General features: G+C 38.1%; 1 protein-coding gene, 1 long non-coding RNA gene and 3 pseudogenes across 4 annotated transcripts; all 5 read right to left on the minus strand.

Moving 5' to 3' along the window:
- Window positions 1-4,674: 4,674 nt before the first annotated feature.
- On the minus strand, window positions 4,675-7,351 carry LOC114287162 (uncharacterized). The gene is made up of 3 exons (XR_003637814.2): window positions 7,136-7,351; window positions 6,384-6,444; window positions 4,675-6,255 (listed from the first exon to the last, which is right to left on the minus strand). It is a non-coding gene; the product is annotated as an uncharacterized LOC114287162 (long non-coding RNA).
- Window positions 7,352-9,322: 1,971 nt separating this feature from the next.
- Window positions 9,323-10,351, minus strand: LOC114287435 (fasciclin-like arabinogalactan protein 11). The gene has a single exon (XM_028230767.2). It carries the CDS (start codon window positions 10,316-10,318, stop codon window positions 9,443-9,445), a length of 876 nt encoding a protein of 291 aa, XP_028086568.2. The 5' UTR covers window positions 10,319-10,351; the 3' UTR covers window positions 9,323-9,442.
- Window positions 10,352-12,870: 2,519 nt separating this feature from the next.
- LOC114287412 (fasciclin-like arabinogalactan protein 11 pseudogene) lies at window positions 12,871-17,192 on the minus strand (annotated as a pseudogene). Its single transcript, XR_014363631.1, has one exon. The product of XR_014363631.1 is annotated as a fasciclin-like arabinogalactan protein 11 pseudogene (transcript).
- A 616-nt stretch (window positions 17,193-17,808) lies between these two features.
- LOC114287413 (fasciclin-like arabinogalactan protein 11 pseudogene) lies at window positions 17,809-19,531 on the minus strand (annotated as a pseudogene). Its single transcript, XR_014363632.1, has one exon. The product of XR_014363632.1 is annotated as a fasciclin-like arabinogalactan protein 11 pseudogene (transcript).
- Window positions 19,532-20,294: 763 nt separating this feature from the next.
- On the minus strand, window positions 20,295-20,930 carry LOC145821381 (MOB kinase activator-like 1A pseudogene; annotated as a pseudogene).
- Between the last annotated feature and the right edge of the window lie 4,895 nt (window positions 20,931-25,825).

The raw sequence follows: 25,825 nt of genomic DNA on the forward strand, positions 1-25,825 counted from the left end.
TGGAATTCATAAAGACTCATTGTATTTGTTTGATTTGAGAGCTTATCCTTGTATTTTGAGCTTGTTTTGAGTAGCTTGAGAGGAATCACCTTCTAATTTTTAGTGTTTGCATGCTTGACCTCATATATGTATATATGTTTGTGTAAATGTTTGATAGATCATGAAAAGATGAAGAAATGAGTGAAATGTGGTAATTTGAGTTGTAAATGTGCAATTAAAATAAGTTATGAATTACTTGGGCTTAGGATTCATGTTTACTATAATTATATACTATGTTTTTTGGAATAAAATTGCTTGAATTGGAGCCTTGAGGTGCCTTTGGAAAGCTGAAATTGTTGAATGTTCGGACTACTCAAACAGAGCTCAGGACCGCATGTGCGAGATGCACAGCTGCACGTGCAGGGCTCACAACCGTACGTGCGGAAAACAGGGGAGACAACTGGAGCATTCTGAAATAAAAGCACGTGCGGTACTAGAAACAAATGCCACTACTATTGCAGAGGAAAGTAATCTTAGACAAGAAAGGGTTTACACCCTAGTGTCAGAAAACTATCGAAACACTAAGACAACTAATGCAGGTACTCTCTTATTTATATGCAAGATGTAACCGTGTTAACTAACTCAGCTAAACTATGAGAATCATGAACTCATGCGTTATGCTCTGCTTGTTACCAATGTGAAATTAATAGAATATAGAATTGATGGATAAATATTGAATACCCTTAAAACTCAATAGATTTGGAATATAACCTATGCTATGGAAATGTTTAAAACGGTATCGGGACAATTAAGCATGATAAACCAAATTATATTGAAATGAATGGATATGGGAATATATTATAGTTGGGAACTAATGAACATAGACCAAATTGAGAAACTATTGCCTAAGTACCCATAATGACTTAATTGTGACTGATAGAACTGCATTTTAAAGAGAGTGATGGGGAAAATTTTTGTTAAATGTGATTTAGAAAAACCTGTATTGATAGAATCTCAATTTGACTTGATTTTGGTTTATAGGGAAAATTATGAAATGACTGTAAGTGACTGACCAAAGTATGTTTGTTAAAAGAAAGGACAGACTGGGAACTTGAATTTGACTTGAACACTTGCCTTACTTTGGAAACTTTATGTAAACTCAACAACAAACTGATTTATTTATGGATATGAGAATTATTTATGACGTAGAAATAACTGTTTTGGTACTACTTCTGCTATCGTGTAATTGATTGACTTAAAGAATGGTTGTTTCTATATTACTGCATTTTACAGTTGGTTTATGGGACATGTGAATTATGATTATTGCTCGAGTAACTAGTTCAATACTTACATTCATGATCACTGGATTGCTATTTGGAATTGCTTTATACTTTGGTGAATGACTTTGGCTGTGATGGCACTTTGGAACGAATATTGAATTGAACTGCGAACTATTGTGTTAGGGTAAAAGAGAATGACATGTGACTGAAATGTATGATCCGTACCTGGTACCAGGTAATATAAGTTTGGAGGACCAAATTTTTTAAGATTGGGAGACTATGACGACCCCAAAATGTTAATCGTAATTATAAGGGATTAATTATGTATTGAATTTTAATTATGACATGTGTCAAGTGATTAATTGTGAATTATCTAATTTGATTCGGCGTAAATCTCTATTTAAATTGAGAAACTATCCGTTGTGAGCTCGGTTTTGAAACTGCAATTGAAGACATAAATGGTTCAAAAATCAAAATTGAGTACAAGGATATGTTAATTGAAATTTTTAGAGTTATCCGGGAAGCATAATTAAAAAATTGATTTCGTCTGATTCACTAATTTTAATAGGTTGGAATTAAATAATTGAATAGGAATTAGAACTTAATACACATCAGTATAATTTAATTTAGTGTCATTAAGATTATAAATGATGAAGATTAATTTAATTTAAGGGAATTTGATTTATATTAATTAATGTGATTCATTATTAGCCTAAGTTAATTTTGAAGAATAAGAATATAAGAATTAAATATTCTACTCATTAATTGACTAAGAAGAGATTGGTGGGCTTATATTGCACTATACACGTAGATAGATAGAGAGAGAGAGAGAGAGAGAGAGCTGAACAAGGAAGAGAGGTAGAGAAGAAGAAGAATTAAGGGAGAAGCTAGATATTAGTCTTGAATTCTAACAACCCATCAAAACAAGATAAGCGTTACATACTAATTTTTGGAATAGAAACTTATACATCATCTTCAAGTTTAAAGTTTAAATTAGAATGAATTGATGAGGAATTAGAAGTTTTGCTCATATAATAAAGAGTTAATACAAGCATGGCTTAAAATGGACAAAATGAAAGATGTAACTTAACATAGCTACATGCATGGCATGTTTTTATGGAAATTTGTTTTTATCCATTTGAATTCTTGCATGGGTCTTCAATTGAGAGGGAATTCCGTGGAAGCTTGAGTTTTAGAGCTCACACTTGCATGTTTTATACATTTACATACATGTACATAATAAAGTGAGGGTTTATTTTTTTCATGACAATTTGAGATTGTTTTAAACTCATGATTTTTGTTTGAACTTAGAAATTGTGAATTCAAATTGTTTTTGAAGAAGTTTCGGGCCTTGAAATTGAAATTGAATTGCGAAATTTATATGTTTATGAGTTTCTGATTCAGTAATTTAAACATGACTGAATAATTATAATTTATTGTGTATGAGCCTAATTTAAGTTTAATTACGTAATTAGTTAACTTAATAAGGGTGTTTATATGATTAGAGTGTTTATATTTAATTAGTTTGGTTAATACATGGCTAAACATGTTTTAATTAGAGATTAAAGGAAATTAATAATCCAATTACTTTATAATTCTTGTCATCTATATTTAAAAGCTTAGAGCTTAAGTAAACTAAATATGTTTAAGATGATTGTGTATCGTGCTATGCATATTTGTGATTGTAGGTCACGAGTCAATGACTGCTTAACCAATCGTTCTAGAAGCCCACTGTGAATAACGTTATTGTAAAGATATGTTCATATGAATTATGTTCAAAATGTGATTTAATAAGTTATGATTTCTGAAATGATATTTGTTTACGTGAACAAATGTCCTATGTTTGAAATCTATTATGGCATCCATAGATAGTCCCAAATCATGGGAGACAGCATGTTAATGCAGGTCCATGACATATATGTGATTACAAGATCTCGTTAGCCACTTCATTGTGGTGATATGTGTTTAATCGGTATGCAGAATCGATTACTCTAGTCTGAAGACGATATGTGATATGTTCTGTGAGATGTACCATTTTGTTATGTTTTGATATGAAACTTATATTAATGATTGTGTCATGATTTGTTTTACGGATATGATATATTTGGAATTCGTTCACTAACCCCTTTACTTTAATGTTATTCACTGGGTTTTAACTCATTGTTTATATATATATATATATATATAGGAAAGTGTTCTGGAGGACAAGTCTAAAAGGAGTCTTTAGTCAAGCCATCGTTTTGAAGCCTACCGCGTGATTTTGAGTGCCTCGAAGTTGAGGCTAGGCCTAGAAGGCCGTTGTCAAACTTTTGATTGTGAAGTACACTTTTGTTATGTGCATATGTTATGTATAAGATGTTAAGTTATAAGTTATATATGTACTGAATATGGGTAAATTAACATTTTTGCATGTAAATAGTTGTTCATGTAGATGCGCAGCTCATTGTACTATTGGTAGTTTTGAATATTATTTCCGTTAGTCCCGATTATTATTATTATTTTTTTATTTGTATACACTACAAGAATTAACACTTTTGCCGACCAAAAAATTGGTCGCTAAAAGCCCATTTTTGGTCGGCAAAAATTATCCGTGACCAATTTTTTTGGTCGCTACTTTGGTCGCCAATTGAGGGTCGGCAAAAGTAATTCGCGACCAAAATTTTGGTTGGTCGGGAAAAGTCAAATTTGCCGACTAAATTTTTGGTCGCGAAATATATCATTACCGCAACTAATTCATTTAGTCGCTGAAACACTTTGGTCGCGAAAAGTGATATTTTCCCGACCAAAAAGTTTGGTCGCCAATTATCACATTCAACGACCAAAAAATTTGGTCGCCAATTGTGACATTCCGCGACCAAAAAAGTTTGGTCGCCAATCGTGACATTCCGCGACCAAAAAAATTTTGGTCGCTGATCGTGACATTCCGCGACAAAAAAGTTTGGTCGCCAATCGTGACATTCCGCGACCAAAAATTTTGGTCGCCAATTGTCACATTCCGCGACCAAATAGATTAGTTGCCAAAAGTCGAGAAATCGCCGACTACCAATTTAGTCGCCAAAAGATAAGAAATTGCCGACCAATGATTTTAGTCGCAAAAGTGTAGAATTTGCCAACCAATTTTTTAGTCGTCAACTCTCTTTTTTTTTTTTGTCACAATACTTTTTTGTTTATAACCAGTCAATCCAATATCGAACAAAATTCAATCAACCCAACCACAATTACGGAACAATAACATTTTTTTTTAAAAAAAAACTAAGAAATCCAAACAAGATGTCCAGTAAAGCTAAGTATGCTCATTAAAGTAACTTCAGACCTCAAAAGATCTACAACATGAATGACTCGTCATTGTAATACATAGAATTAGACTGAATTCTGGTAGGAACAAAATTTCTTAGCTGCCACTCCATACCAGTGTATCCAAATCTGTTCGCACCAAGACATACTCCAGAAAATTTGAGTTCCCATGCACTAATGAGTAAAGCAGTAAGATAGCAGTTTCATCAGCCAAGTACCTGAGGAGACAGTAGTCACAAAACCAATAAATTTACTTAAAGGATAAACAAATAGATAATACAATTTGATGATATTCACATAAAGTTTTTAACGGTGAATGCATTATGCTAGGCACTTTACCCCTTGTGACGCAAGGTATAAGCCTCAAGGCGTAAACATTTTGAATTTTTATATTTAGTAAACAACTAAAATATGTTAAAATATTTTAAATTAAATATAAAAGTGCAAATACATTTTCTCTCAAAGCATCAAACATTTCACTCCAGAGAAGGAAGCTTGCACTCTTTACACGTGAAATCAACATTCTTAGCTTCAGTTTTCAAGCCTTAGCTTTGTGTTTTTTCTTGGTCAATAATTTACTTGATTTTTCTCATGAATATAGTTACAAAAGGAGTTCTTTTTATGTTTAAATAATGTATTAGACTAAGTTTAACAACAATCCAAGATCAAGATCTCCATATGCACAAGCCTTTGAGGAGTGTCGCCTAAAAATAAAGCCTCAAGGCAAGCCTCGATAATGCGTTTTAAAACTTTGTATGAGAGAGAATAGAGCAATAGCATTTTCTACGTTTTTTCATTTTCATTTCTTTTAGATGGATGAGATAGGTCAGTTCATGCTGCTCAAAGACCAACCTCAATTAATAAAAAAAACACTCTTAGCAATCGTCAAGAAAGAATTTATCTAAGGAATTAAAGGGGGAAATGGTTAATATAGTGTATGAGGCAATATGGAGCCTAAAAAAGACATTTCAAAAACATTTAAAGCTAACATGGTCTCATACATATTATCCGTAACTACAAAATGTATAACATTAGTAATACTATAGGGCACCACAGGACATCACAGTATCATATTACTTGCATTACTTGCACCAACAGGCACAGAACAAGAGGATTCTATTAAGGAATCTGTAACTTGAATTACAACCAAGATTCTAATCTAGTTTATCAAAGAAAGAAAAGAAAATCTGTGAATGTAATCCAAGGATGCCAACAAAGGATTAAAAAGGTAAGCAACCAAATTAAAACTCTAGCATTTAGGAGGGACAGACTGCAATATGCAAAAATAACAGTCAACATCACTTTACTAGAAGAGATTGGAATAAGAACTGAACCACACTCAACAGCGGATCCGACTGTTGGAGTAAACCATCTAATGCAAAGGATAACACAATCAACAACGGTAGATCATACTTAGATTATTTCATTATGCCATTTCATTATGCCACTTAGATTTTTAAACCTTTTTTTTTCTTTCCCATTTTGTCAATCTTTATTTTGAACAGCTACAGCAAGCAACAAAGTTTGGTTCCTCCTCAAAAGATTGTTTTTGCCATTAAGGATGTTAATTATTAAAGAGAATGAGAGGGGAAAGAAACTATTAGAATCAAAGTAAATTTCAGGGCTTGAATAAATGAAGTAATCCTGTGTTTAGCATTGTCATAACTTTGCATCAGTTCTGAATACATCCCAGTAGCAACATCTGCAGGTTTAAAAATAAATAATTAGTCAAATAAATGTGAAACGAACAATGCACAGAGATCGTAGAGTGATACAAAGTGCAATCAAAGGCAAAACCTTAAACATTGTTAAGAGTGAAATATATCTTACGAGCACATTGGGACGCAATCTTTCATACTCCCATCTTCAGGTCTTGTCTAACCACCAAAACCTGCCATCACAATTTCCCAACTTGGAATTTGGAAATCAGAATTAAAATAAAATTAAAAATAAAAAAATAAAAACTAGTAAATGCATGAATCATCTTCAAAGTCAAATGAAACTAGTTATATCTATATCTATACCTACATCTTTCACCTTTATGTGCTCACATGACTATATAAGAAATTGAATAGAATCGTATATATCTTACAACACTGCAATCAAAAGTTAACAAATTGAATCAAATTAAATCAATAAATAATTCCAACAGATTCAGATTTAATTACTAACAGATTCAGATCAAACAAAATTACAGATTCAGATTTAATTTATACAGATTCAGATTCCAAAATCACTAACAGATTCAGATCAGAAGAGACCTTGAAGCTAACAACATATTCTGGGTAAATATGAGTATTCTTATTCATATTCCATACTATACACTGTCTTGGAGTATGAATATCATCGACTCCACTATCAAAGTCCTCACCATTGACACATAACACACAATCAGAAATGAACAAATAAACTAAGAGTCACAGATCTAAAAAAAAAAAAATCACCATTGACACAGAAATGAACAAAAAATCACCACTGACAAACAATCTTAGTCACACAGAGTGACATAGATCTGAATAACACAAAAAAATCAGAGATCGGAGAGGAAAGAGAGACAGAGACAGCGACATAGAGATCCGTACCTGGGAGGTCGATCGGTGCGATGAGAGTATGAGGTCGATCGGTCAATCTTGCGATGAGTGAGAGTCGATCTCTTGCGAGGTTGATCGGCCGAGATGAGTGATGAGATGAGAGTGAGAGAGTGAGTATGAGAGACTGATCAGATGAGAGTGAGATAAGAGTGAGAGACTGAAAAACGAGAGAGAGTGTGAGATGAGAGCTGCGTAATGTGTTTTTGAGTTTAGGATTTTTTTCCTTTCTTTGTTTTGTTTGGGTATAGATGAAGTGAAGTGAACGGTCCAGATCTTCTAAAAACAAAGGGAAAAAAAAAAAAAAAAAAGTTATGCGGGCGGGTTAGTCGGGTGCGGTTCAAACCCGCAACAAGCCCGCAATCTGAAAATTAGAAATATTTCAAATCGCACCCAACCCTATTATATTTACAAAACCGCCCATACGCGTACGGGTCGGGTCGGGTCGGGCCGGGCGGGTTGTGTGGGTCGAATGACCCTATACCCAGCCCTAATTCCCACCTCCACGTTTCAAATTTCCTTCCCAAACTTTTGGCGACCAAATATCATATTAGTCGCAGAAAAGGTACCTTCGCCGACAAATTTTTTTAGTCGCCAAATCTCAATCAATGGCGACTAAAATATTAGTCGCTGAATGTACTAATTTGGCGACCAATTTTTTTTGGTTGTTGAAAATAAGTTTTTGGCGACCAAATTTTTGGTCGCCCAAAAATATGTGACCTTCCGCGACCAAATTTATAGTTGGTCGGCAAAAGCATACCACTTTCTGCGACCAACTCATTTTTTGGTCGCCAAAATATAACCTTTTGCGACCAATAATATTTGGTCGTCAAAAATAATAATCATTCGCGACTAATTAATATTTGGTCGCCAAATGTCATTTTTTTGCGACCAAAATTTTTTTGGTCGGCAAAAGTGGTCGGCAATTGTGTAAATTCTTGTAGTGATAAGAAAACCTTTGGTAATCACAGATTACTGGCCGGTTACGATACTCAACCCATAAGGGCGGATGTGGGTCGTAACACAAGGAAAAGAATGCATTACTTATCAATTTTTGTGTGTGATGTGTAGGTCACTTGCTGGAAGAAATCATTGCACGATCGGATCACTGTGAATAATAATAGTATAATGATATGTTGTGCTTATCTGTTAAAGTATCACATTGGTTCACAATGGTATATTATTGGGCTTGAGACCATTCTGTTATTATTGGGCCAAAGGCTGTTCTATTATCTGTTATTCTTGGGCCCGAGGTCGTTCTGTTAGTATTGGGTTCGAGACCGTGCTGGAATGTGTTGTTGAGAAGGACATACATGTAATACGTACATATTCTTCAAGACACATGCTTATTTACATGCCTTCATACATTATTATTATTCACTGAGTCTGGCTCATTTCGTATTCATCTATGTTTTGTAGGTGGTTAGCTTGGAGGCCAGCCCTAAGTCAGCTTCAGGCGTCCTTTGTGGACATTTTTGGTTAAGTCCAAAGTGGAGTCTTTTTGCCTCTTAAGGAGTTCAGTGCCACATTTTTGTTAAGTTCTTGATGGCTTTTGATAAACGTTTTATGGTCATGTAACTTTTGGGTTATTAACTCTTTGTACATATACTTGCCTTAAATTGTATTTATATCTGAACTGTGCATATGAACTTCTCCGTTTACAGGAAGTTGTGTAATGATCCTGGCATATACGTACGGCTCGATGAGCATTCTATTATTTATTTACTTTCGCTTTAGACCCCACTATTGGATAAATTATATTCTTAAATGTTGTTTGAGACCTAAGCATAGGCTGGTCATGTCCTAATTTTTAGGGACAGGTTTGAGTCGTGACAGAAAGAGTTTAAGTAAAATATTCTGATAGCGAACAATTTATGCATTGTAATCTTACCACCTAAAAACTAAAAAACTCACACAACCCAAGAACTAAAAAACCCACACAACCCAAGAGTATTGTTATTGAAACTTAAAAGTTAGACCCAATTTTTAAATCCAATAAGGTATTAAGAAAATTATTGATAATTAATAATAAATATTTTTTAATTATTAATCAATCATCTCTTTAAAAATAAGATTTAAAAAATACAGTTATATATCATTTTAGTTTAACTTAAAACCAATAACCAATTAATTTCTTAGTTCTGAATGATTTGATCTTCCCATAGTTTGAGAGGGAGAGAATTTATTCAAATTCAAGAAAATCAATTAATCATTTAAATGAAAACACAACACCATTGGTTACACAAAACCCAAATCATATACGTGACCAACAACACAAACGCTCTCATCTCATCCCAAACATCAAACACAAAAACAAAACACTCCAACAACACAACCCACAACAAACCACATTCTTCCACTAACTCCATATCCAATCACCCTCACTCCACCAGAAGCTTTAATATCAGTAGACACCTCCGGCGCCGGAGCCTCCACCGTCTTCACTGGTGGCGCCGGAGCCGGTGGCGGCGACACATAAAACCTCAAAGGAAGCAAAACATGGTCCACCTCGTACACCGCCAGCTGGTCATCACTGTACACGGTCCCGGACACCGAGGCGTTGACCATACCGGTGGTGATGTTGACCTGATTCTCCGTCATGGTCACGTTGAGAGGGAAGTGATAACCGCTGTTATCGCCCGCCTGAGTGCTCAGTGGATTGCTGACAGTTTGAAACTCGGAGTAGGAAAGCAAAGAATTGAGGACGTGGAACTGAACAAGTTGGATCCTTTGTTGGTAAGTTAACGACTTTATTGTGTCTGAAGGGAGGTCAGCAAATGCTTGATCGGTGGGCGCGAAGATGGTGAGTTGGTGGTTTGAGCTGTTGAGGAGGGAGAAGATCCGACCGTCCATTTGGGTTCGTTTTAGGAGTCGGATGAATTTGGTGAAGTGACCGGCTTTTTTGAGGATGGCGATGACGTTTGGGGGGCCGGAAGGGGCCGGGGAGGGGGCTGGGGATTGAGATAATGATGTGGTGGTGTGGAGGAGGGAGATGAGGAGGAGAGTGACGAGAAGGTGGTTTGACATTTTTGGTGAAGTTTTGGTTTGGTAGGGAGTCTGGAGTGAGGAGAGTGTTTTAAGTGAAAATAGGAGGGAGTTTTTGAGAGGTGGTGGTTGTGGTGAAGAGTGCAAGGGGATTGGGGTTTTATTGAGTGGGGTGAGATGGGAAGTGAGCATGTAGGTTGGTGAAAGGATGTATTCTTTCTAAGGTGGCATGAGAACATTCATACCCTTATTTTCTTGGAGAGAAAGAGAGAGGGAGAGGGAGAGAGGGTTGGGGTGTTAGAGAATCACCAAAGGTAAGAATTCACTTTTTAATTGCTAAAGGTGATGAGCATGCATTTTTTAGTCCCTATTTTGAGAAAATGGTTAAAAGTTATTTTATTTTATTTTTTTAACTTTTTTTTTCTGAGAGAAGAAAGTAGATTAAAAGTTAAGAAGTGACTTTTAACTCACTTTTCAAAATAACCTTCTAATGCAATATCTCAATAAACTATTTTATTTTTATCAATTCTACAAACTTAAAAAAAATACTCATAAAATACATATGACTCACATTCTAATAATTTTAAATTTATACCATATAATTTGTTTCAAAATAAACTTTTCCTATAAGCTTTCATGATTTATAGATTTTTTTTTTATGAACCTTTTTTTTTTATTAAATGATGTAATATTTGTTATATCAAAAAAGATACAAACTAATAAATGGGCCACAATTACAAAGAATCTAAAGAGTGCAAGAGTTGTAAAAAGGGGTTGCGGAAGGTAGGAGTGGCAAGGCTGAGAAATGTTGGAGAAGGGTTGAAGGAGCTAGGGAAGGAAACGGGATTGGTGAGGGTAGGCTAGGGAGAGGCGAACAAGGGCATAAAGGGTTGTTGGGGTTGAGGATGGTAAGGAAAGGGCGTCCGTCAGAGTAGAAGTGACTTGATCACTAAATTATTTAGAGAGTCACTTAAGATTTACAAAATAATTTTAATTTTTTTTTTTTTTGTCATCGACAGTTCAAACTTTCGAAAGAATAAATAGTAAAAAATAAAAATAAAATAAAAATAAAAAAATCTCACTTTAATATTTAATTTAAGATCTCAAAAAATTTTAAGCAACCATTGCATCGAAGCTGGTGGCTGGGGTGGAAGTAGGGATAACGTGGATGTTGGGGAAGTTAGGGATGAATATAAAATTATAATTTTACGTTTACCTAAAATTGTAATAAGAAAAATGAAAGGGTACAAAAAAAATTCATGTACATAATAAGATTTTATTTCACAAAATTATTATAATGCCCTCGTCCGAATAATTTATTACTCAGATCAACCTTATTGTTAGCTCTTGGGTTTATGGATCAACAAAAAGTCCACAATTGGAAACAGAGCAGGCAATGGTGAGAGAGAGAGAGAGAGAGACAATGAGCTTCAACTTCATCACAGTAGCAGAATTGTGGGTTTTATCGAGTGAGGTGAGATGGGAATTGGGTGTGAACAAGTTAGGTAAAATGATGTGTTTTTTGAAGGTAGATGTGAATTAATCATATCGTAGCTTTCTTGTTGAGAGAGACAGAGAGAATCAGGGTGTTGATGATGTTGAAGCAACCAGTGATTGCTTAACAATGGGGAAAACACCCAGATGGGTACGTACCTGATTGAAGTTTTTGTGGGTATCATTGAACATCTTCTCCAAATTTATCATACAAGTACCATATCAATTTATTGATGACAATGATGTTATGGTGAGAGAGTTTTCGAATCTTGTTCATCATATTTTTGCAAAGAATGCTATTGAATTGATAAATCCAATCCATGTTTTTTTCCACTTAATTTCTGTCAAATGAATGATTTTGATCTCCTAATTCATGAATTTGGGAAAGGATAGAATTTTTTTATGATATAATTTGTACAATTTGTGTTTATCAGTTGAGTTAAATGCTTTGAATTTATTTCATATATAATGTTGTAGATCCTTAGGCTTAAATTACAATCATTCAATCAGAACAGGAGGAGTGTTGTTGGAGCAGTAATTGCAATTTGATCTTACAAGCTTCCTTTGATCCAATATGAAGTATTTTTATGTTCTATAGTCTTGAATTATGAGTTAATGTAAGATCAAAAAGAATTATGAGTTGAATTTTAATTTCTTGATTTAGAATAACCAAAATTTCAGGCATATTTAATTAATAATGCTACCTAGCCGTAACACTAATCATACTGAGCTGCTGATGAACACAAGTACCCATGATGGGCTTAGCTTATGGAGCCATTAATCAACCAGTTAAAAATTGTTTACATGTAACCATTCAGCTGGAAATATTGTTCACTTCACAATGTAATACTGTGGTGCTTGTTTAACACTTGGGATTGTTTAGATTTTAGTTTTGCTTTAGGGACCTGAATTTTTAGTTGGGATTTGACACAGTATTTCTCCTGGTTAATCTAGGGAGTTGGGAGAGGTAAGATTGAAGTTGAGCCAACAAAAGGAAGATTTTAATTTTTTGGGAGTTTCAATGACTGTCTGTATCAGAGATTAAACAGTCTTACAAGAATCTAGATTTGCAGTGGCACACAGACAAGAATTTTTTGACAGTAGAGAAGAAGTAGGGGTCAAATTCTGAGAGAAATATATGCTGCATATGAGATTTGGTGCAGTAAAATTAGTTTTTCTACTTGTCTTTACTATGTTTTGGTTCTTGCTGGCGTTCTTTTCGGCTTGCATCCTGTGAATGTGACCAGCAATTTTTTTTTTCACTTGGGGAGGGGCGATTTAATCCCTTTGGCAATGGACAACAAGAGGCGATTCACTTCAGAGGGTTTACTGGTGGATTCCATTTTATTATTGAATATGGTATTTAGAGGATTCCCATCTAGATATTTTACTTATTCTTTCTCAACAGAGTGTCTTCAGATATTTTGATGATTTCTCAAGACTTGTACAATAAGATATCCTCCTGCCTAGTTGGCCCAGTCCTTATAATTTTTGCAAATATACAAGCGCTTGTGTTGGCAAATGTATTTTCATAGTATGTAGCTGAAATTTAAAATGTGAGGATGAAGCCAGTCCCCTGAACACTACTGTTTGTGTTCATTGCCCTTCCTTTCTATGAGTCTACTGGTCAATATCAAAATACACATGAAAACCCTGTGATATTTGTTGGTAAGTAAACTATGCTAACTAACAGAATCATGCACAATTGGAAAATAATTATATGAGTTCTGATGCAATAATTTGAAATATTTCATCTCAGTTGTGTTCGAAAGGCTGTCCTTAGTTTCATCTTGACTTAGTAGCATTTCCCCTTTAAATTTCCATAGGAGTTCTGGAATCATTTTATTTTTTCAGCCAGCAATCATGGAAAGGGTTATTGGAGTTTTGTGCAACATGAACAGAAGAATGCCCATCAGAATAGCTTAGATTACCCAATTGTTCTTAGTCTGCCTATGGCTTTGCATAGAGAGAGAAAGAGAGGGAGTATACGCAAAAGAAAATATATGATTTAAGTGAAAACAAAGCAGCACTGGTACACAGAACACAATTAAGATCAACCAGCTCTCAACTCAAATACATAAAGAAAACGCTGCAATAAGAACACCTGCATAGAACATTGCATTGAGTGCATGGTGAATCACAGGTATTGCACCAGAAGCTGTAATGGCAGCATTATCAGTAGTGGGTACTGACTCTGAACCTGAACCTGAAGGAGATGGAGCCTTTTTCTCAGGCTTTGATGGTGTAGGAGCTGGTGATGGAGATGGAGTTACAAAAAAATATAACGGAAGGAGCACCTGGTCCACCTGATATACCGCTAGCTGGTTATCAGAATAAATTGTGCCGGATATTGTTGTGTTAACGATCCCAGTTGATATGTTCACCTGATTTCCCACAGTGGTTATATTTATCGGGTACTGATCATTACTACCAGCCTCTGTGTTCATTGGATTACTCACAGTTTGGAATGCAGGGATTGAAAGGAAAGAAGGGATAAGATGGAATTTTATCAGCTGAAACTTTTGCTGATCACTATATGAGTTGAGAATACCTTTTTTGAGGCTACCAAAGGCATTATCAGTTGGGGCAAACATGGTTAGGCTTTGACTTGAGTCATTGAGCTTTATGTAAATTTCGTTATCCAACCTGGTGCTCTTTAGCAGCCTAATCAATGTAGTGAAGTGACGGGCCTTCTCAAGGATTGCAGTGATGTTGGGTGGACCTGATGGTGCTGGAGGTGGCACAATAGATGGAGCAACTGGAGCTTTTGCTGCTGGCAGTGGAGACTGAGCAACTGGAGGTTGTGCTGCTGGCAGTGGAGACTGAGCAACTGGAGCTTGTGCCGGAGACTGAGCAAAAACTGTGGGGCAGCAGAGGAAGATCAGTAGAAGTAGTAATGATGAGAGAAAGAGAAGCTGCTTCGACATTTTTTGTGGACACTCTTAGTATATATGCAGTATGGGTGAATTACTGCTTTGAAGCGAGAAGAAAGAAGAGTTCTACGGGTTGTGGTGCAAGGGAATTGGGTTTTTATTGAGTGGGGTGAGATGGGAAGTGAGTATGAAGTTAGGTAAGAGGCTGTATTTTAAGGTGGCAAGAGAACATTAATATTCTAGCTAGACAGATTGATGGTGCTGAAGCAGCTAGCTGTAAGTGATTGAAGCTTTTGTGGGTAGTATTGTTATCTTCATTTTGCTTTTTTTTGGGGACAGCCTTATGAAGAGTGCTTCTTCTTCAGAATTTTGATACAAGTACCAGATCCATTTAACAATGGGCATGATGTGAACTAATGGTTGCCTCCTGTTGGGTTCTTTGGGGAACCTTAATTCATTTTGTTTATATTTGAAAGTGGAATAACCATTAAAAAGAAATAATAATAATTATTGTGGTCCATAAGCCTAGTTTCAACCAAAATGTTCAATGCTATAGGGGTACTTTGTGATAGAAACTCAATGATTTCGTCTCAACAAAGAAATCATAGATTAATGGATAAAGCTAATGTTTAGCTTATTCATCAAATTGGGAAGGAATGACAAGGCGACCACATGACCTCCCGCGGAAAATTTTGTTAGTTTATTTGTACACTTTTGAATTTCCTTCACCTACATCTTTTTGTAGAATTTTCTAGTACATTACTACCACTTTGTCATGCCTACTATTATTTTACTGATAATGAAGCTGTTTCAAGGTTTGTTCGATAATGCAATATGATGTAGCCAACTTTATTTTTATTAGAAAAAAAAAAAAAAGGGAAAAGGAAAATGAAGCAAACCAATTGATGGTGAACATAGAGGAATTTAAAATTTTATTATAATTCCTACAAGCCATAATCGTGTTTGTAATATATGCAAAATTCAACAATCTTCCATTAAGATAGTTGGAACTTGGAAGAATACTTAAAACGCAAATCTAATTCGGGATTCAAACTTTGAGAAAACAAATGTGTAAGCATTCACTAGAATTTTAGAGAGAAAAGGAGAGTGAGAAGACTGTTACTAGAGTGCTAACTGCTATAAGAGCACTTCCATATATATACATCAACTACCTTATCCTGCAGGACTGGTCTTCCATGTTTTTGTGGAATAGATTTTGGGAATAATGAGTGTAAAGTCCCTCCATATGAACTTATACAAGATAAGTCCTAAAATAAGTTCCTTAACACACAAAGCTCCATAGCAAAAACTGCTTGGGTGGTAAAGTCCTTTTTGTAAATCGCCATTTTTTGGACAGTTTTACCCTTGATTTAAATGTGTTCATCAATGTAAGTGGCGGTTAGTAGAGTGTTTGCATGTCAGGTGGTAATTTTTTTTTTCTTTGTTTCAAACTTAAATATGATAACTTTCATTCTATACATTTTTTTTTTCCTTTTAAAATCGATATTTTTTGTTTTTGTCTGTCAAGATCTTCACTCCCACCCAATTTTGAACTCATGGAAATATTCAGAGTCTCAATATATTAGTCCTCACCTTCAGGCAAAAATGCCCTCCACGTCTAGGACATGTGCTCTATGTTCACCAATGGCATGTTGGCAATCTAATTTCAGATTTGGTGTGCTCTTCCCCGTTAAAGAATGGTTTTAACTTGTATCTCAATCACCTCAGTGATCGTCACTTTCTTGAAGTCCTACTTAGCGGCACTGAGTGTGACATGGTGGGCTATATTGTTGCAAGTGAGGAAGCGGGAGCTAAGGTTGACATTTGGAGGCAAACTATTGTCGGAGAGGAATTTTAATGTTTTTAAGGCCATTGTTGAACTGGGAGGGAATTTATGTTGGTCTGTGTTTGCATTACTGCAATATAATGATGAGTATTTTGTCTTTTAGCTGGACGCAGGACTTCTCACATTAAAAAATATTAGGTGGGACTTAATGTTTTATAACCACATTATATAGGACCTCTATCCAATATCCGTAGATTTTATCACAATTAACTTTTAATTAAAAAAAGCTCCTTAATTATCTTTTAATTAATGGAAGTCTCGAATTAAGTCTTAATTAGGATTAACTCTTTTTGTTCTTTCATACTACATGTTGATATTGTCCGTATTATGTATGAGTCACTTATCTGGATCACAGGAACTGATACAAAATATCTTCTTGAAATTGAAAGCAGAAAACATAGTGAACACACAACCAAACATGGCCTTAATACCTCCAATTGGAACTCTTTTAAATTTAACTTGAATTAGAAATTGTAATGCTCCCAATAAGAAACTCTGAGACACCTAGCTAGCAGCATTTCATGACCAATTCCAATTAGTGTGACTATAGAAAATGAAACCTTCAGTTAGTTTTTGTGCAATTCAATTTTTCCATTTTGTACAGTGTCCCAATTGAGTCAACAAGACACAGCAGTCTCCCTATTTTTTTTATATAAAATTTTCCATCGCTCTCTATTCAATTTGTAGGTTTGAGTGAGATTTACGCAGTTTAGATTTCCCATCTCTCTCCTTTTTATGGTAAGTTGTACCCATCTCTTTCAACCCCAAACCCACTTCGATTTTCAAAAAACCCAATTAACAAATGACCCCATAAGCGTAATTACCCAATGCCACTTTTAGCACCATTGCCAGCCATATCCAAGCACACAGAGATGATCAGAGCCGTGGCAACTTCTTCAAGATGGAGTTGTTATGGTTTCTATATTCTTTCATAGCATTTTCCATTTGTGGTTCAGTTTTGGCTTTTCTTTATACAATAATGATTTATGAATTCGGAATATTTTGGTCAACTCTTTTGAGCTGACCTAGATATTGCTGAGATTTCTGCTATTTTATGTATTTGTAGTTGGATCATTTAGTTTAAAGATTTTTGTCTGCAAAGTTATGGTAGGAATCATGCACAATTGGATAATTATTATATGAGTTCTGATTCATTAATTTGAAATATTGCATTTCTGTTATGTTGGGAAGGTCCTTAATTTTGTAGGGAGTAAGCAAAATTTTCTCTACAAATTTCAATAAGAATAATAGGATCTAGTTCTGGAATAATTCAGTTGCCAAGTGATTGAGTGTTTTTGGTCAGTTAGCAATTGGACAGAGCTACGTGGAGTTGTGTAACATGAACAGAAGCTGCCCATATTATAGATTAGCCAACCCAATTGCTCTCAGTCTGCCTGTGGTTTTGGAAAGAGAGAGTTTACTCAAAAAGAAATATTTGATTTAAGTGTAAACATAATATACTACTGGTACACAGAACAGAATCAACATCATCCAGCTCTCAACTCAAATACATAAGGACAATGCTGCAATAAGAAAACCTGCAAAGATCATTGCATTGAGTGCATGGTGAATCACACGCATTGCACTGGAAGCTGTAATGGCAGCATTGTCAGTAGTGGGTACTGACTCTGAACCTGAAGGAGATGGAGCCTTTTTCTCAGGCTTTGATGGTGTAGGAGCTGGTGATGGGGATGGAGTTACAAAAAAATATAATGGAAGGAGCACCTTGTCCACCTGATATACCGCTAGCTGGTTATCAGAATAAATTGTGCCGGATATTGTTGTGTTAACGATCCCAGTTGATATGTTCACCTGATTTCCCACAGTGGTTATATTTATCGGGTACTGATCATTACTACCAGCCTCTGTGTTCATTGGATTACTCACGGTTTGGAATGCAGGGAGTGAAAGGAAAGAAGGGATGAGATGGAATTTTATCAGCTGAAACTTTTGCTGATCAGTATATGAGTTTAGAATACCTTTTTTGAGCTTACCAAAGGCATTATCAGTTGGGGCAAACATGGTTAGGCTTTGACTTGAGTCATTGAGCTTTATGGTAATTTCATCATCCAACTTGGTACTCTTTAGTACCCTAATCAGTGTAGTGAAGTGACGGGCCTTCTCAAGGATTGCAGTGATGTTGGGTGGACCTGATGGTGCTGTAGTTGGTGCCAGAGACTGAGCAACTGGGGCTTGTGCTGCTGGGAGTGGAGACTGAGCAACTGGAGGTTGTGCTGCTGGGAGTGGAGACTGAGCACCTGGAGCTTGTGCTGGAGACTGAGCAAAAACTGTGGGGCAGCAGAGGAAGATCAGTAGAAGTGGGAACGTTGAGAGAAGCTGCTTCAACATTTTTGCGCACTTGCTTTTAGTATAAAAAGCTGATTTGAAGTGAGAAAGAAAAAAGAGTTGTACAGGTTATGCTGCTAGGAATTGGGTTTTTATTGAGTGGGGTGAGATGGGAAGTGAGTATGAAGTTAGGTAAGAGGCTGTATTTTAAGGTGGCAACAGAACATTAATATTCTAGCTATATTGTTTAAGGTAGAGATAGAGAGTGTAGTGGGGGTGTTGATGGTGCTGAAGGAGCTAGCTAGTGGTTTTCTTGGCAATAGGGGAAGAACAGCTAAGTGATTGAAGCTTCTGTGGGTAGTATTGAATGATCTTCATTTTGCTTTTTGCTTGGGACAGCCTTATGAAGAAAGCTTCTTCTTCAAAATTTTGATACAAGTACCAGATCCATTTAACAATAGGCATGATGTGAACTAATGGTTGCCTCCTTTTGAGTTCCTATGGGAACCTTAATTCATTCTATTTATAATCGGAAGTGGAATCACATTTTAAAATAAATTAATAATTATTGTGGTCCATAAGCCTAGTTTCAACCAAATTACTCAATGCTATGGGGTTCATTAGGTGTACTTTGTGATAGAAACTCAATGATTTTGTCTCAACAAAGAAATCATAGATTAATGGATAAAACTAAGCCCTGTGGTTAATCTCCTTTAGCTTATTCATCAAAATGGGAAGGGATGATAAGGCAGAAACTAGGATATGTGGTTCAGCTGGGCAGCCACATGACCTCCCATAAAAAAATTTCATATTTTATTTCTACACTTCTCTGAATTTCTTTTCACATAAAATTTCTTGTAGAATTTTCTTGTGCATTGCTGCTACTTGATCATGCCTACTATTATTTTGCAGATGATGAAGTTGCTTCAAGGTTTGTTCATTGCAAATTGATCTAGCCTTCTTTTTTTTTTCTTTTGAAAGAAGGAAAAGGAAAAATGAAGCAACCAGAGTAACGAATTGTTTGGAATTTGTTAAAATTTACCTACACCTACCACCACCTACTACCACACCTACTACACCTACCACCAATTTACCCTCACCTACTCCTCACCTACTACCCAAATCCTCTTCTATATAATAGGAATCCTTGTAATATCAATAACACAACAATCAGATATCAATCAACTCATCAATCAATATGTTAGAATTTATCATAAACCTACCACCACTACCACCTCACCTACTCCACTAAACCTAACCCACTACACCACTACTACCTCCACCTCCACTAAACCTAACCCACTACACCACTACCACCTCCACTTCACCTACTCTCCACCTACTCCCAAACACACTCCTATATAATAGGAATCCTTGTAATTGTAATAAACACAACACATCTATTAGAAATCAATCAATAATACAATTCTCTATTTCTCTTTATACATTAAATTTTCTACATGGTATCAGAGCAGGTTTAAGAATCTAGTATTTTCGCTTCCCGGCGGGCGGCAACCTCACCTTAGCCGCCCGCCGGACCTCAACCTAGTCTGCTTGTTTTTTTTACACATACCTTCTTCCATAATTAAGCTCTTCTCTGCCTTTACAATGGCTGCCAACGAAGACCAAGCTTTTCCAGACCCATCCTCCACACAGACCATAGACCAGCTCATATACACAAGAGATGCTTGATATCTCTCTCTCTCGGGGTTGGGCTCGGAGAATCATCCACTCTATTATTTCCACCATCCACATCCATCTTTTCCTCCATTTTCCTTTCCCTGTTTTCAATATATTCAACATATTTTGGAGCTGAAACTTCAATTGGTTTCTTGATTTGTACACCATCTGCCCATCTGTACTCATACTTGGGGCCTGCAGTCATTGTAGGACAGTTTTCTGGAGTGCAGAACTCTGTGAGGGTACCATACAGCAAGTTCACCTGGTTGAAGAAGTCCACAGTGTTGACAGCCAGCCATTCATTAGCGTCCTCCCCTGGAGGAAGTCTTACTGCTTCTCTCAGATTTCCACTCCCTAATGTTGCATCAATGTGCTTTCTCAGCTGTGCCCCCTTACTCCGGGCGAAATGTCCTTTGGTTCCTGCCCAGACCGAAGAGACTCATGGATCTAGAGAGAGAGAGAGAGATGCATGTGTGTATGCGTGTGATCTCTTCATCTCCAAACCAGTTCATGCCAAAGAGAGAGAGACCAGGTGCAGAGAGAGCGAGAGATGACTAGCTTTTCACTTTTCAAAGAGACAGAGGTAGTGGTTGAAGAGACCAATATAACTCTGGAACCAACCCATGTGCACTTTTATTATAAACCATCTTTTTGTCCCACCACCCAAATTTTATTTTTTATTATAAAACTTAATTGGTGCTCTATTTTTATTCATTATTAATATTCATCATCACCATGCTTATCATTTCATCACTATCTCCATATTTTTTTATTATTCGATTCCCTTACTTTTCAAAAAAAAAAAAAAAAAAAAAAAAATTCATCATTTCACAAACTCATTTTATTCATGTCGGGGCTCACCCCGATCCCCATTTTACATCCAAAAAAAAAAAAAAAACAAAAAAACAAAAAAAAACAAAAACAAAAACAAAAACAACAAAACAACCACACCCACAGTGGGATTTTTCTTCTCTACTCTACAGCCAGTCTCTTCTTCTTGCCTCCGTCCTGGGCGGTCCTTGACGGTGCTGCCTCCGTGCTTCCTAGTCCACCGAGCACGTTCACTCCCCCCTGCTCCTCCACTACAGCATATGGAGGACCTCCAAAACGGAACATCACGGTGGCCTTCCGCTTCAGCTCCTTGTTTTCTGCCCTTAGCACGCTTATCTCTGCTCGCGCATCCTTATACATGCGTTGGAGCAGAGCCAGCTGGGAGTTTAAATGCTGCACCTCATTTGTCCTACTCTGCAGCCGGTTCGACAAGTTTGTGACCGCCGTCATGCTTTCCACACATGCCTTCAGAGTATACTGATTGGCCTCCACATCCGACTGCACTGCCATTCTTTGCTCCACCGACCGCATCGGAAAGTTCAACGGAGCAAACTCCGGGGCGCTTGGTTGAGTTTCCAGTGCCACCGCACCAGTTCTCTCTCTCGTTGACTCGTTGAGGTCGGGAAAGAGGGTGAGCAGCCCGCGGGAAGACGATGAAGCCATTTTCTAGGCAACAGAGTGTTACACAGTATCTCTCTCAGAAATCTCTCTCAGAAAACAGAGTGTTACAGAATCTCTCTCAGAAATCTCTCTCAGAATATCTCTCGCAGTTTTTTTGTTGCCTCAGCCTCAGCCTCCGTCTTATAGCCGAGGCAGCCACGCGCATCGCGCGCCTCTTACCACCAGCCGACAACACGGGCGCGCAAGCCAAGGCGCCCACGTGCCTCGCCATCATGTCCGGCACACCTTTTGATGAATTGGGCACGCCTTTTGATGGCACGCCTTTTTGACAAAAATGGGCACACCTTTTGAGGGTGCAACTTTTACAAGGGTCCGACAAGACTCTGTAAACTGTCCCGACATTTGATTCCGGTTAGTTTTTACATGGGTCCGACAAGACTCTGTAAACTGTCCCGACATTGATTCCGGTTAGTTTCTACAAGGGTCCAGCAAGACTCCGTAAACTGTCACAACAACTGTCACAACAGTGTCTGTTACAACGGTCCGACACTGATTCCGGTTAGCTCCTTCAAGGGTCCGACAAGACTCTGTAAACTGTCCCGACATTGATTCCGGTTAGATTCTACAAGGGTCCAGCAAGACTCCGTAAACTGTCACAACAACTGTCACAACAGTGTCTGTTACAACGGTCCGACATGACCCCGTAAACTGTCTTCTACATCGGTCCGACATGACCCCATAAACTGTCTTCTACATCGGTCTGACACGACCACACAGTGTCTTCTACAACGGTCCGACATGACCCCATAAACTGTCTTCTACATCGGTCCGACACGAGCCAGTGTCTTCTACATCGGTCTTCTACAACGGTCTGACACGACCATACAGTGTCTCCTATCCTCTTTTATTTTTATGTATTTTCTTGTTTTGTTCCTCTCTTCAAACTCAAGTTAGTTAGTTTCTATCCTCCTTGAGTTTGCGGGGGGCTGTTAGAATTTACCATAAACCTACCACCACTACCACCTCACCTACTCCACTAAACCTAACCCACTACACCACTACTACCTCCACCTCCACTAAACCTAACCCACTACACCACTACCACCTCCACTTCACCTACTCTCCACCTACTCCCAAACACACTCCTATATAATAGGAATCCTTGTAATTGTAATAAACACAACACATCTATTAGAAATCAATCAATAATACAATTCTCTATTTCTCTTTATACATTAAATTTTCTACACAATAATACATATATTTTTACATGGTATCAGAGCAAGGTTAAGAACCTCGTATTTTCGCTTCACCGGCGGGCGGCAGCCTTGCCTCGGCCGCCCGCCGGACCTCTCATCTTCCAACACACAAGCTTCCTCTCTATCTCTGCGTACGTCTTCACCACTTCGTGCGGAGTCTTCATCGTCTGTATCGGTACTCGAATCCCTATGGCCGAAGAAGCCCCACCATCACAGACCCAATCGGGTTCGGATCCTGATCCGTTACAGTACTGGAACGCCTCCGACTCGGCCTGCAACTGGGTCGGCGTCGTCTGCGACTCGACTCGCTCCTTCGTCTTCTCTCTCCGCCTTCCCGTCGCCGTCCTCGTGGGTCATATTCCGGCCAACACAATCAGAAATCTGGCCCAACTCCGAATCCTCAGCCTCCGCTGCCTCCAAACCGCCTCCCACGTCGTCTCCGCCTTCTGCGCCGTCGATGCTGTCGACCCCACCGTCATGACCTCCGCTGGCCTCTTCGTCCATCAGTAATGTTTGTCGGTGGATCGGCCTCGTCTCTCTCCTCCGGCGCCGCGTTTAACATCAGCGATCGAAACCACAATCTCAGTTTGTATCTTACTCGTGACTGCCTTTGTAGCGGTGGTTCTTCGCTTGATTCCCTACGAATACATAGGCCGAAATCGCGTACCAGTGTTCCCCTTCAAGGGCCTTCCCTCTACTTTCCATGGATTTGTCATCTTCTCTCTGTAGAAATGTACGAGCCCTCTTTATTTCGGGTGACACACACAGATGTTTCCAGGAGAGCGGTGGACAGCTATGCAAATGTTCATTAAAAAATAAAAAAAAATAAAAATAAAATGCACTCATCACACGCATGCACATGGCAGACACCTTTTATTTTTATTTTTTTTTATTATTCTTCAAACAACACCCCATTCACACACTTATCACACGCACGTTTCTTTTACTTTACAACCAAATTTCTTTTATTTGTCAGACTCCACATCTTCCACAATGTGCTGTAAACCCATCATTCCTTCCACTAGAGTCTATAGAATATATATCTATATATATATATATATATATTTTTCTGATTCCCAAAAAAAAAAAAAAAAAAAAACCGAATGAAGAAGCGGAAGAACTGCACACCAAACTTATTTTATTTATGTCGGGGTTCACCCCGATCACCATTTTACACAAAAAAAAAAAAAAAAAAAAAAACCAACAGCTTTGTTTTCTTTTCTGCAGCCGGCCACTACTCGACCTCACTTCTTCGCCTATTCCGCCGGTCTCTTCTTCTTGCCTCCGTCCTAGGCGGTCCTTGACGGTGTTGCCTCCGTGTTTTCCACTCCACTGGGCACGATCACTACTCCCTGCTCCTCCACTGCCGCATACGGCGGACCTCCAAATCGGAACATCACGGTGGCCTTCCGCTTCAGCTCCTTGTTTTCTGCCCTTAGCACGCTTATCTCTTCTCGCGCATCTTTATACATGCGTTGGGGCAGAGCCAGCTGGGAGTTTAAATGCTGCACCTCATTTGTCCTACTCTGCAGCCGGTTCGACAAATTTGTGACCGCCGTCATGGTTTCCACACATGACTTCAGAGTATACTGATTGGCCTCAATATCAGTTTGCACCGCCATTTTTTGCTCCACCGACCGCATCGGAAAGTTCAATGGAGCAAAACCAGAGGTGTTTGGTTGAGGTTCACTGGCCACCGCACCAGTTATTTCTCTTGTGGACTCGTTCAGTTCTGGAAAGAGCGTAAGCAGACCACGGGACGAAGAGGCCATATTCTGGGTAGCTGAACGGGCAGACGAGGCCATGTTATGGGTTGCTGAGTGTTTCAGAGAAGGGTTGGTTACAGAATGGCAACAGAGTGTTCCAGAATCTCTTTCTCAGAAACGGAAGAGTTTTTTCAAAGGATTTTTCAGAGGTTTCAGACTGGTTTGATTTCCACATGTTCTCTCAGCCTCCGCATTGATTTATATAGAACATGACGAAGAGGCCGACACGCGCACTGTCGATCACGTGCATCGCCGCGTGTCTGGCGCGCCTTTTGATGGCTCGTCTTTTGATGAATTGGGCACGCCTTTTGATGGCACGCCTTTTTATGGATTGGGCACGCCTTTTGATGGCACGCCTTTTGAAAGATTGGGCACCCCTTTTGAGGGTGCGACTTTTCAGGGGTCCGACAAGACTCTGTAAACTGTCCCGACATTGATTCCGGTTAGCTCCTTTATGGGTCCGACAAGACTCTGTAAACTGTCCCGACATAGATTCCGGTTAGTTTCTACAAGGGTCCGACAAGACTCTGTAAACTGTCCCGACATAGATTCCGGTTAGTTTCTACAAGGGTCCGACAAGACTCTGTAAACTGTCCCGACATTGATTCCGGTTAGCTCCTTCATGGGTCCGACAAGACTCTGTAAACTGTCCCGACATTGATTCCGGTTAGTTTCTACAAGGGTCCAGCAAGACTCCGTAAACTGTCACAACAACTGTCCTGCTACAACGGTCCGACATGACCCCGTAAACTGTCTGCTACAACGGTCTGACATGACCCCATAAACTGTCTTCTACAACGGTCTGACACGACCACACAGTGTCTGCTACAACGGTCCGACATGACCCCGTAAACTGTCTGCTACAACGGTCCGACACGACCATACCGTGTCTTCTACAACGGTCTGACACGACCATACAGTGTCTCCTATCCTCTTTTATTTTTATGTATTTTCTTGTTTTGTTCCTCTCTCTAAACTCAAGTTGGTTAGTTTCTATCCTCCTTGAGTTTGCGGGGGGCTGTTAAAATTTACCTACACCTACC

Source organism: Camellia sinensis, chromosome 3, assembly GCF_055761805.1.
Source record: "Camellia sinensis isolate YWXY chromosome 3, ASM5576180v1, whole genome shotgun sequence".
Lineage (NCBI taxonomy): Eukaryota > Viridiplantae > Streptophyta > Magnoliopsida > Ericales > Theaceae > Camellia > Camellia sinensis.

Bases quoted from the DNA above. Each gene is read 5' to 3' on its own strand.
- LOC114287435 (XM_028230767.2), bottom strand. From the start codon at position 10,318: ATGCTCACTTCCCATCTCACCCCACTCAATAAAACCCCAATCCCCTTG.